General features: G+C 39.3%; 1 protein-coding gene across 3 annotated transcripts; it reads right to left on the reverse strand.

Moving 5' to 3' along the window:
- Positions 1–227: 227 nt before the first annotated feature.
- LOC4334893 (fatty acid amide hydrolase-like) lies at positions 228–9452 on the reverse strand. Of its 3 annotated transcripts, none has more exons than XR_001544901.3 (19): positions 9083–9452; positions 8921–8981; positions 6615–6805; positions 6393–6522; positions 6177–6254; positions 5938–6085; positions 5450–5562; positions 5293–5368; positions 4930–5001; positions 4711–4762; positions 4105–4185; positions 3952–4035; positions 3371–3474; positions 3153–3245; positions 2894–2962; positions 2063–2127; positions 1386–1447; positions 1033–1097; positions 228–520 (listed from the first exon to the last, which is right to left on the reverse strand). XR_001544901.3 is itself a non-coding variant. In XM_015777953.2 (19 exons), the coding sequence occupies exons 1-19, from the start codon at positions 9272–9274 to the stop codon at positions 461–463; spliced, it is 1827 nt and encodes a 608-aa protein (XP_015633439.1). In that variant the 5' UTR covers positions 9275–9452; the 3' UTR covers positions 228–460. The 3 variants fall into 3 exon arrangements, 1 of the variants encoding a protein (XP_015633439.1); XR_010740818.1 differs by having other exon boundaries at positions 1033–1185; XM_015777953.2 differs by having other exon boundaries at positions 1033–1128.
- Positions 9453–13841: the final 4389 nt, after the last annotated feature.

The raw sequence follows: 13841 nt of genomic DNA on the forward strand, positions 1-13841 counted from the left end.
TTTATAACTCACCTGAAAATCGCAAGACAAATTTATTAAGCCTAATTAAGCCTAATTAATCCATCATTAGCTCATGTGGGTTACTATATCACTTATGGCTAATCATGGACACAAAAGGTTCGTATCGCGATTTCCATAAAAACTGTGCAATTAGTTTTCTTTTTATCTATATTTAATATTTTATGTATATGTCCAAAGATTCAATGGAACGTTTTTAGGAAAAAAAATTTGGGAACTAAACAAGGCCTACTATATCACAAACACTGACCCAATCACACAATGCCTGCGCCAGTAATTTACAGGACTGTCCATACAAATGTGCGTTAGCCCTCCATTGGGAAACTTTTATTACATCCAACACCAGGAAAGACTGAATCATCTGCACTGTACAAATGTTCTGAATAAAAGCGTAGCACCAAGTGCCATACATCATTGATGGATGGATACATAATTTGTCAACTCAAGCGTTCAGGATGTCATGAAATGCAGATGGCCGTTTCCGCTTCTGCAGACAGAGCTCCTACAAGCAGGCACAACCAACGTCAGCTGTACACCGATTCTTCTAGCATCAGCAGATAATTTAACTATTGGACTTTGGATTATGTGGCTAGACCATTAAAAGAAGAATACTCCAAGTAATGCACAATCATAATACTTGTATTTATATTGCCATATTGGAAATGCACCTCCAACTGAAAAATAAATTCTAATGGGGTGGAAAATACCAAAATGCAGTTGGCACACCAATGAAACAAGACAATTTAAGAAGATAAATAAAAAATAATAATACTAATAGAAAACTTTCTAAGTTCATGGTACTACTCAGAATTGCAGTAACAAGTGCTATAGAAATATATATAAGTTTTCACAAGAATTAGAGGTAAACTTGCAATGAAAGGGCCAAATATAGTGGACTGTCTTGAAAATGTTCAGATATTCATCAGGATTCATACTAAGAACAGTCCAATCTAGACTTGCTGCAGGAGAAACCCAAACACGATATTTAATATTTATGATGTAGTTGCACAATACCTCGATTGCAGAAGCCACCCTTAATAAGCTAGCCTCGCCCCATGGTCGACCTATCAGTTGCAAGCCTATAGGAAGCCCTTGCTTATCATGACCAACCTGAGTCCAGAAGTAGTAACATATAGAACAAGTGCGCCTTTTAAAGATATTCAGTTACTGAACAAAAAATCCAACCCTGAGAAAATTCTTCTCTATTGGAAATAATGACAGTATTTAAGCAAAATATTTATGAATCACTCTTATCCAAAATTCACTTCATGCAGAATGCTAAGTTAAACATGCAGTACATGCTCTTCGTTTTTAAAGGAAAGATGCAATACATACATAAAACATAACCATGAGTTTGCACAACTTACAGGTACAGTTATCGCGGGCAAACCAAGAAGATTGCCAGCTATCACGAATCGCATCAGGTAAGCTGCAATGAAGCGGCGGTGTCAGACAAAAAAAGTTTTGCATGGTCTATATACAGAAGAAAATAGCCAAATTTGTAGTTAGCATCAAAACAGGCATACATATGCACTTTAATTCAAGTCACTTATAGATGAAAGATGATGGACTTGTTACTTCTAAGTTGTGTAACTAAGTTGTATATCAATCCAGACAGGAACAAAGATTCCTTGTTTACATGATTCCTGCTACAAAGAATAAGAAGCCTCCCTACAAAATTTTCCTTGTTCAAACTGAACGACTTATAGAACGGTTAGGTTCTCCACCCTAGGATTATTTGGAAGAGGTAGAGAAGGCCTTTTTTTGTGCTTAGTGCCAAAATTTTGATAATACAAGACGAGTACATGGACATTCCCAAAATTTTGGTAAATAAGGTTTTGATGGAGTGTTTGGCTTGCCACCTTACCAAACCTGCCCCTATACAGGCATCATATAATGCAAAATAGAAACATGACATGATCAAATAACAATTGACGCGTCCTGATTTCTGGTTTTCTCAACTTAAAAGCTATGATTTCGCACAGGTAAACAGGCAAAATAGCTAATGAAGATACCAAGAGAAAATGTCCTCCAAACTGTTTACCTGACACAACGTAATTGGACTCTCCTAACTTCAGAGAACTTTGTGGTATTTCTGGAGCAGTGATGCTGGAGAAACAACAAAATTTCCTTAGCTGTTTTAGCAACAGAAAATACATCTCGCTAAAAAGGCAAAATATGTAAAAGTTCTAGAATGCAGTATTACCAGTAGACAAGAGATGCATCATCTATGTGCTATGGAGTATAGACAAATACTTACAGATTAGTTAATTTTAACTATTCCAGTCCATTCTGAACTGTATTGCCACAGGGCAATTCTCAGATATATAACATAATGTTCATTTAATGTAGAAAATACCAGGTCAACCATTTATCCACAACACAAAGCCAGACCATTTGCATTACTGTAAGAACTTGATTTGATATAAGAAAGTTTAAAGTCCTTCCAGACACACTAGATATCTTCTACATTCTACTTTTCACAATTAGGGTTGTCATTGTGCATGAGCATAAGAACATTGATCAATCTTTGAATCGTAAGACTAATAACAGGTAACAGCAGGTTAAACTCTTCAACATGATGAGGCAGATGAACTGACACAGTGTTCATGTCCAGGAATCGAGACTCAGGATTAACGCAGTTTTCATTTTCCAAAACATGATCGTCCAAATGGTGTTTGCCACAACTATCAGAAAATTGTCAAATGGACATTGCTTAGAAATACTTGTGACTGAAAACTACAAACTTCCATTGTGCACTGGCCTGCTTGAGTAAGCAAAAGATAATAGATGGAGGAGGAAGTATGCATCAAATTAGTAAGAGCAAGTGGTAAGATGTACAGATTGATTATGATGAAATTTGTGGATTTATTACCCAGTTGTAGGAGTTGCTATGACATCAACCTTCTTGAAAGCTTCATTGTGATAGTACATTATCCTTCTCCTAAACATGCCCCGTTACATTTAGCACAATATAGGAGACATCATACAAGAAGAATAAGATAGCACAAAAATCAGCATCCCCTGGTGCTCACTTCAATAATAGGTCAGCAGCATATGATTTATGCTTTAGACTAAATTGCATCAGAAATAGAAAAATCTATGCATCAGCTGAATGTATACCCTTTACTCACCTTATTCGTTGAGAAGCAACATAGTCAGTCGAAGTGAATGATCCAAAAAGTGCCAAACTTGTTCGAGTGTCTAACGTAAATTCAGTTCGTTTTCTGGAGGAAATTAGCAGAAGATCATTACTACAGAACAGCAAACACACTATTTCCTGAAGGAAATTTCAAAAATTATATCTCAGAACAACATGTAGAATATGATATTCATTAAAATAGATGTGTACCCTGCTCTGTAATGAGGATTCAAATCACAGAATGATTCTGTGCCAATTGAGACAACATGGGCAGTACGCATCTCCTCAAGTTCTGGCAGTATTATTTCTTCTATCTTTAAACACATAAATAAAATCTTATCAACTTACATGACAGAAAATTTTTACAGGAACACATCATTATAATTGGCTCTCATTCAAACATTTCGTAGCTGGAAAAAGTTTAAGCGTAACTCATACAACTCATTAGCTTCCTAAAAGCTCCAGATAAAGCAGCTCAGTAATCAATTATAAACCAATTATGATTTACAGAATTTAAAAAATAAACATATCATTTATATTTCACAGTTATTTCAACATATCCATTATCGATAATGCAATTGATGCACATAGAAATATCTGTACACATTGGAATGTCACATCAGTAAGGAAAAAACAGAAAACCACACAATAAAACATGTTGCCATTAATAGAAGAAATTGCACAACCAAAAGCAAAGGCCTATTGTTGCTGCTATATATAAACTGTGATAATTAACTAGTAGAATACTGTACTCCTATTGTCTAAGGTATGTTAGATAGTGATGATCTTACTTGACATCCGAAGCTGCTGCAAAGAAGGTTAAGTGCATCCTCACATGTATTAGAGATATCACGATCGGAGACATCATGAAACCACTACAAAAACCAGTGTAATTTAGAACAGGCTCATGCATACCAAAATGATGCTTGATGTGAAAAGTTTACCTCAGTATATTTTCCTATTTTCACCGATCCCAGTATATTGTTGTTGTCAGGAGACACCAAATTAGGGACACAGAGCGGTGACTGTAGAGAGGAAATGGAAAGAAATGCAGAAGATGTGAGCTTGACAGGTTGCTTTAAGATCGATATCAAATGTGAATTCCAGGGGACAATTAAGAAGCTAAACATTTGGCTGTATTACGATGTAGATTTAACATTTAACTTTTTTAAAAAAAATAAAACATTGCAGTATGCTATATCAATCAGTAAACAGACAATATTGTCCCCTCATATAAAAAATACTACCTCCGTTTCAGGTTATAAGACATTCATATAGATGTTAATGAATCTAGGCACACATATATGTCTAGATTCATTAACATATATATGAATGTGAGTAATGCTAGAAAGTTTTATAATATGAAACGGAGGAAGTAGCAAACTGCCTAGATGCTATGACTGGGCAGCTGGTCATATGGCCCAAGGAAGAATGAACCAGCCAGCCACAATTCTCTGTTTTGCAGTCAATTATCGTGTTACCTATCCAATTTATTAGTAGGTTGTGGTATTTAACAGGAAGATGAAAAAAGTACATCATAAATATCTTACTGGTCTCAGGGTAAGCTTATCCATAGGCCTAGAGCCTGCTATTGCAGAATACCTGAAAAGTCAGTTCATTAAGATGACAGTCAAGCTTACAAGATCATTTATATCATGGAAAAATAGTGTCGACAAACTTCACGCTTAATTGGCAAGAAACGTAAGCCTAACAGACTTGTGCAAATGATCTCAGATCTCATGATCTCTCTAGCAAGGTAAATAGCTTACACTAGCAAAGCATCCTCCACTGAAGCTGCTAGAGGAGAAGCAACTTCAACGGTCCCACAATCACAAAGTGCCCTGAAAGCAGAATCTCTAATTACACATACTTCTAATAGGATGCATGTAAATATATTGTAATATGATCAGGTGTAGGATAGCCATAAAAAAACAACTCGTCCTTTATTTCATTGTTTTTAATAACTTCCATAATAGAAAACAGTTTCAGAACTTCTGGAATGTTAGCAGAGGGCTATATCGTCTATAGATGTGATGTTGAAATCTATTATAAATTTATAATCGATTTGAATTATGATGCTCAAAGGAGTTACTACAGTAAATATTAAGTGAATTCTAACTTCTTTTAGTTACCCAGTCATATCTGTCCGTCCGTAGGTTGTCTTCAAACCAATAATGCCACATAGAGAAGATGGTATCCTAACAGAACCTGTCACAGTAAAAAAAGTAGTAGCTGGAGACTAGTACAGACAACACAAGAATCTAGGGGCAATGAAGCTTATGTACAGACCTCCACCATCTGTTCCAATTGCTGCTGAGCATAACCCTGATGAGACTAGTGCAGCTGGACCTGATGAAGAACCACCAGTATATCTATCAATTGAATGTGGATTTCTTGCTGTTCTGCAAATGGAAAGGTTAAGAAACAAGATGGTTAAGCACTACACTAGGCATCAGAAAACAGTAAATTGGACTATCACTTAAGATTGGATCAAAATTTTGAATTCCTAATCTTTTAAAAAAATGTGTTAGATTTGGATGTGACTGATATAGCTCAAAATATTTATTTTCATCCCAGTACTTTGGTTAGTCAACTAGATTTACTAATGCTCAATTTAATTTGATTCTAGGAAACAGCTAATAAAATAATACAGTCTGTTTGGCCTTGAAAATGTTGTTGATATTTCTCATTTGTGACCACACAAACCGTCAGGTGCTCCCTAGATACTAGCTAAGGGATCTGAACAAAATAAGCAGTCACATGATGATAATGCATACCCATAGTTTGGATTGTTTCCAGTTACTCCAAGGCCTAGCTCATGCATATTAGCTTTCCCAATGAATAACACTCCACATTTCCGCAAACGAGCAACACAAACTGCGTCTTTCTCCACAGAGCGAATTTTGTCGAAAAATGTAGTAGCACCTGTATTTTTTTTAAAAAAAAGGTATAAGTTGGAATACGCTTCTCAGATACAGCAACCAAATTGCCAGGCCCCTTCAGTCTGTTAACTAACCCTTTGATGGATATGGGAAGCAGTCAATGTCATCCTTAATGGCGATAAAGATCCCGTCCAAGATGGAAATTGGGTTTCCTGAGCCAAGGAGCACCATCACATGTCAAGAAGATGAGATAGAATATGGTGGAGTTTCAATTTGAAAGTATTTAACCCAAATATATATATAAAAAAGTCAACAATACAAAAATATCATGATTTTAGAGAAGGGAAAACCTTGCTGAAATCTCTTTGTGGAAGCTTCAGCTTGTTTCCTTAGATCATCTGCGTTAAAATAAACCAACATAGGCATGGGAGGCTTCTTGTTGCTCCACTCTTCCACACCGGCAATGATATGCTCCGCAACCTATGCAACAAGAAGAAAGTCAAGTGGCACACATGCAGGAGGGGAGGCAGAGAAGAAAATAATGATTTGTTCAATCCAATGGGGCTACTGACAACAGACGGGGTTGTGATCCCGGAGCGGTACGCATGCGCAAAATCACGGATCTTCCAGTAGAGGAAAGGGGGTTTGTCCCCGGCCGGCCAACGCAGAGACGGATCATAGGGCGGGAGGCAGTGAAGTGCTTCCTCAACTCTGTCCACAGGGTCCCTGTCATCCCCCAGAAGCAAAACTCCTTGCTCCGGCTCTGGCAAAGCAGCACCAGTTCCAAATGTGAGCACCACAGCAGTAGTGTACAAAAAATATGGGTAAGAAAACAAATGGATTGCAAGGAAAATAGACAGGGGCAGAGGGTTTAAGGTGTGGTTTTGCAGCAGCATGTTTGATGTTTGATGGTACTTAAAGGAGCAAATCTTTTGTTTGTTTTTTGTAAGACATTTAATAGTACTACAATTAGGAGCGCAGCACGTTCCTAGTATTCCGAGCGCCAAACATGTATTAGTCCAGGCCCACCTCACCCCACGTCCCGTCATCCCACTCCCACCGTTATCGGAGTAAACGATTTACTTCGATAATAAAAACAACTTCCCTGCTTTCGATCCCACCCCACGTCCCGTCATCCTGCTCCCACTATTATCGGAGTTAATGATTTACTGCGATAAAAACAACTTCTCTGCTTCTGGTATATATTCTATTTTTCCCGTACCCAACCAACCACTCTTGCCCCCACTTCATTTTTTCTTTTTTTCTTCGAATCTGAATCGATCCACCATCCTAGCCTACAGATCGGTAACACACCATGGACGAGGATGACGACACCGTGGCGGTTGACGGCGGTGACCGGCGGCGGTTGAGGCGAAGGCACAGCTTAATCGGCAAGGAGGTGTTCACCTGGGTCAAGAGCAACAACCGGCGGCTGCTCCACATCGGCGACGTTGATAGAACAAGCAAGTATGGAAATGACACTCCGATTTGCATCTGCATACTCTCCTTCAACTTCACGTATGAAGCCCCAATTTCTTTTTGCAAATCAAATTAACGTGTAATCTGCAATATTACCTGATCTGAATTGATGGTCTGCACAGATCCTACATTTGCACATCGTGCTCCATGTGGCTGGCCGCAGGACAAGGTGGAGTCCGCCAGTGATGGAGGTTGTTTGCTATTTTTCATTTGCTCGTCGTCTCTATGACATGAACAATAATGTTTTTGCTTTTTTTTTGCGCTTGCTAGATGATGGATGGCTGCTACTGCGCAACGTCGAGCCCATCTCTATACCATGCTGCTACATCCTCCCTTGATTCCATCGTCGCGTACCGTTCGCCACTCGGTTGCTCTCTCCACTACCAGTCACAAGACACAGACCAGCCTCTCCATCCTTATAGCAAGATCCAGCAAAGCCACCAGGATGTAGTTTCACGATGGATTTTTGGATGAATCTTTTTTTTTCTTTTCTAGTTTGATTCACCTGTGAGTAATCTTATCACTTGTGTGTGATTGAGCCTGTAATTTTTTTCATTCGTACGGCCATTTTGTGATACAGACTAACAATACTCTTAGTATCAGTTTTTACTTTTTATACTGTATATTGAACACACCAGTAAACATATTACTACATAGTGGATACGAGATCATGGGCTATATAGAGAGAGGGTGGTAATTGTTTTACTCGCAGACCACGAAGCCTCAGTTTTTACCCTTATACTGTGTATTAAACACATTAGTAAACATATTACTACATGGTGGCTACGAGATCATGGGCTATATTGAGAGGACGGTGGTAATTATTTTAGTCGCAGACCACGAAATCTAAATAATATTTATAACACTGGTATTCTTTTACGATCATCTAGGAATGATGCACGTACAATGTGAGGGCATTCGTGCAAGTAAATTTGTTAGGTATTCTTTTACGACCATCTAGGAATGATGCACATACAATGTGAGGGCATTTGTGCAAGTAAATTTGTTACTTTTGAAAGGGGCATTCATGCGAGTAAATTCGTTACTTTTGAAAAACTCCACAAAGTAAATTCGTTACTTTTAAAACGTTGTGAAACATTAGAAAAATGAACTTGGAAAGAAAAACTAAACGGATGGTTAATATTTTACCGGGTCCTTTGATGAAGCACAGATAAGATGGAAAAGAGAAAAAAGAAACACAGAAGGTGGGGTGGTAAAAAAAACGAAAAAACGAACGAGGGAGCATTGTGCGGCGCTCGAACTAGGATTAGCGATACCGGACATTTAGTATAATAACTATTTGATGATGAGAATGTTTGGGTAATAAAGTGAAGCAGGAAGGAAAGGAATATGAAATTGGGAATGCTATGGAAGGTGGGATATAGTATACTAGGCATACCCTGCGGCGGGTACTCGGGGAGGTACATGGGGCGCTCGGGGATCACCGTGTCCTGCAGCATCTGCGGTGCGTGCAGTGCATCAAACACCAAAAATTCATCACCATCAATTCATTATTAGCATAGTAGCAAATTTAATTAGGCAAAGCTAATACCCAACGTACCCTTGTGATGTTGTTCTGCGACTTGAGGACGGAGGTGAGGAGGCGGCCGAATAGGGGCGACTCCATGAGCCAGACGAAGGCCCTGAGAGAGAAGCCGGTGAGGTGCGGCGCCTGCAGCGACGGCGACTGGTACCTCACCGCCGACAGGTCCACCTCCTCCACCGGCGTCATGGCGCGCGGCGGCTTCCCCATCGATCTTGATTCTTAGCTACTACACCCACAGCTCTAGTAGTCTAGTGGCTAGTGTGGGTGGAGGTGGAGGAATGGAGTGGAGGTGGAAGAAGAAGAAGAGTAGGCGAAGAAGGCGGCGGCGGAGTTGGCGAGGGAAGGAGGGAGGACCATGAAATTATTGTCCGCCCACCCGGCCGTTGATTTTCTTGTCACCCCAACTACACTATTTACTCCCTCTTCTTCCTCCGGTCTCCACTAATCCATGACAAGTTGAGAATAGTGTCCATGATCCGTTCCACCCAACTCCACTAATCAATATATTATGTTTTATTAACTCTAGAAAACACCACATCTCTGCTTCTATGATGTCAACCCCTATCCCCATCTTGACCAACTGCTTACTCCCGTTTATAGGATACATGTGGACTAAGATAAAAAAATAAAGTTTTAATTAAGTTTTAATTAAAACTTAATTAAAACTTTATCAATTAAAACTTAATTAAAACTTAATTAAAAAAATAAACTAGGAGCACGTAAAATAAAAAAATCACTAGCATATTATCAATTAAGTTTTAATTATTACAATCTTTAAAATAGATTTATTTTATATTTTAAGCAAATTCTATATAAAAAAATTTACACAAAATACACCGTTTAACAATTTTTAAAACGCATGCTAACGAAAATCCATATACAATCTACATCTTAATTAGTAATGCTACCGCTTAGGATTTTCCTCATACCACTTATTTATTTTTCTAAAAATAAATACACCCTCTCTTAAAAAAAGTCAAATCCTGACTATGAACAGGACAAGCATTTGTAGGATTTGATTTTTTTTTTACAAAAAAGAGTACTACTATTCAAGATTAAAATCTAAGCAAGGATTTTAACAACTTGTAGTTTAATTGACATTGGTCAAATATACAGATTTGACTTTTATAGTTCAAATTGGCCTCACAAAACTCACGGATAGGTTGGAAGTTAGCATGCAGGAGGACGACAAGACAACATGAGGAAGGAGACATCGATGGAGTATACCAGACTCAACACCAACAATTTATTATATCCTCCCCTTGTTTCGTGCTAACATTAATCTTACGCAAAAATAGGTGTGGCATCATCAACCGTTTACATGAAATATGTCATTTTCAGCCTTGAGCAATAAACTGATTAATATCCTTGATACTCCATCCGTTACAAAAATAAGTTAACCTAGTACCAGATATGATATATCCTAGTATTATGAATCTGACTAGATATCTGTCATATCCCACACTAGGTTAATTTATGTGATATATTCTAGTATTACGAATCTAAATAGTGTTGATGCGAAAAACACACATCGGCCTGAGAGATCTGCTTAACTCCAGTGCATGTCCTAAATCTTGCTTTCGGGCTTAAAGTCGTGCCAGTTGATTTAATTCTGCAATCAACAAGAAAGGAAAACAAGAAAACAAGGTTAAATCCATAAACGATAGCCGATCGGCTAAAGGCCGATGACATATCGTTAATCATTAAGCCGATGTTATTGGCATTAGATCGGCAATGAAGAATAAAGCAAGATAAAGCTAAATCTACTCAATCGGCTGTAGATATCAATGATATATAATCTACCTCTAGAAACATATTTAAACCAAGTGATTGGGATAGATTGATAGTGAGTCGAGACAGTATAAATCACTTATGCATAAAAGTACTTTAAGACAAAGATTATATATATTCATATCATAGCCGATGAAGTAGATCTAACATATATCGGCTTGTACTCCGATACCACTCTATGTTAAGATATTAAAACAAGAAAAATATACCAAACAGTAAGCCTAATATATCTTAGTGCAATAAGATCTTAGTATAAAGGTCAGATTTAGTACGTCAAGTAAACGTGTACAGAACAAGACAACTGAATCAGGTAAGATCGGCTGAAACCCCGATACTATCTCTATTGATGATCATAAGACAAGCTAGATATTATAATTCTAGATATTGCTTAATAGATCGAACTCGACCGATGCAGCATTAAGCATAAAGAAAAACACAAGATCTAAACAAGTTGATGAAAACCTCTATGAGATGGTGGATATACTATATAATCTAGATCAATATCGATATCTAACTCTATTGTCTGCCTTCCAATGATAGATGTTGGCTGATTTAGGGTTAGATGGTAATACTGATAGAGATTATACAGCACATATGATAACTCGACGATTTACATAATCAAGATTAGAGTGTCATAAAGATGTATGCACTAATCCCGAGAATACAAGCCGCCATGACAAGTTTTACCTCTTGTTGAAGATCGAAACCGATGTAGCTCAACCCAAAAGCAAGAACTCGTCGAAATAATGAAAATAAAAAATGTGGCGATACGCCGAAAGTGTTATTGAATTGTCGTTATCAATATACATGGTCTTGGGCCATATTTATACCCAAAATACATAATGTGTCCTTCCCGGGCACGACTCTAAATCTGCTACAACCGTTAAGATACGAACAAGTCTTTCAGGCAAACTCTTGCCGATAAATATCTCTAAGGAAACTATTCAAAATATCATAATTAATAGATACAATTGCCTATCCGTGACCTTATCTCAATCATGGCAATACTTGTGCAGCACGTTGATCAATCCCAAAGATGATTGTAGAACCACCTTAGCGAGATCGGCTATATCAGTTGTCCTCTATCCGATCCATCGTCAGCCGATGCAGTCTTTAGCCGATGCCTCCCGTAGCCGATGCATACTTTGTTTCCGAGAACCAATCCTCCACCAAATCCGCTTCAATTTTAACTTCTAATTTGGTACATGATCTACCAATTTTGGTCGTCAACAGATAGATACATGTCATATCCCATACTAGATTAACTTATTTTGGGACGGAGGAGGTCCATTATATTCTTTTCGTGAATAGAAATCAGTCCACCATATATACATAAAGATATGTATCGATCTCTCTCTCAACAAAAAAAAATATTGTACCGATATCCACTTATTACTAGGGCGCAACATAAATTAAGTTGGTGAATAAATAAATAAAGAATGGGCGATTGCTCTTTTGACCTTTTTTGAAACCTAACTATCAATTTGACCCTACTTTTAAGTTTGCTTATTCGACACCGTTTTTCAAAATCGAAGTTATCACTTGATCCTGTTTTCTGCAGTGTTAGGGTTTCATTTAGAAAAAGAAAAAAAATTCTTCATGAGCCACAATCGACCAAAAATACCCCTAAGTACATGTCGGTACTTTTCCAGAATTCTAACTACTCCTTCCTTATCCTCTCCCTCTCCTCTCTCACCGGAGCCTAAAGGGGAGATTCCTCCCACGGTGGCAACGGGGGAGGGCTGGCGACTGCTCGGCGACTAGGAGAATAGGTGGCGGCGGCTCGGGGGCGAGGAGGAGCGACGGTGAGGTGGATCCGATGAAGGCTTGGTGCCTGCGACAAGGAAAATGAGCAGTAGTGGTGGCTCTGTGACGAGGACGAGCAACAGTGAGGCGGATCCAGCGGAGGCTTGTTGCACGGGAGATGAGAAGGAGGAGTGGCAGGGTGGATGTCACGCCCTGAAGTTTTCCCCTTTTTCTTGTTTTAAAAATTTGTTAAATAAATCGTCCAGAGAAATTGTTCTAATTAACCTAGAGTTGAATCCCTAATTAATAAATGCAATTAATAATCAGAAATAGCGTGGTGGAACTTTTCTTGAGTTCCCCATGCCCTAATGCATTAACAAGATTTTTAGTGGAATTTTTAGAGCCCTATAAATAATTTTAACCAATTAAAAATGAGCAAGTGCAATATTTTTAATCCCGGGAAAATCCTTTTCCTCTTTTTCTTTTCTTTTCCTTCCTTTTTCTCTTGAGTCTTGATGGGCCGTCAGCCTATCTCTCTCTCTCTCGCGCCACCTCCCTCTTGCTGGGCCGGCCCAAGCCGCCTCCCTCCTCTTCCCGGGTCACTGACAGGTGGGGCCCACCTGTTGGCCCCGTCTTCCTCCTCCAGCCGGCGGCAACCGCCGCTGCCGCCCCACCTCTTCCGCTCCTCCCGCGCCCACGCCGCGCCGCTCCCATGTCCTCCCCACGTCGCCGCCCTCTCCCCGCGTCTCCCGCCCCGCGCGCGCGCACGAAATGGGCGGGATTTGATTTCGAATCCCACCCCACTCTCTCTATCTCTCCACCCCACGTCGCCGGCGGCTTCGGCCACCCTCCCGGCCACGTCCTCCCCTCCCTCGCCCATAAAAACCCTCCCTCGAGCTCCCTCTCTTGTTTCCCCATTCGCCGTTGTCAGGGTTATGGATACCACATACCTAATAGTAGTTGACTAAATCTCGGCAGGATCCACCACATACCATATCTTATACGGAAACTGACCTCGAGGGAGTTCCGGTTAAGGAAAGACAAACCATAGTTCTACATGGAAACGACAATGACTACTCAGATTGTATCCATATTGGTTTCCCTAGTTCTACTTAGACAAGGGGACACCTATGGGTATAAATACAAGACCCCCTAGGAGGAGACGGGAGATGACCACCTCAATCAACATACACGGAACAACAGAAGCCACAACATACAAGCCAACATACGCCAAGAC

Source organism: Oryza sativa, chromosome 4 (assembly GCF_034140825.1).
Source record: "Oryza sativa Japonica Group chromosome 4, ASM3414082v1".
Taxonomy (NCBI): domain Eukaryota; kingdom Viridiplantae; phylum Streptophyta; class Magnoliopsida; order Poales; family Poaceae; genus Oryza; species Oryza sativa.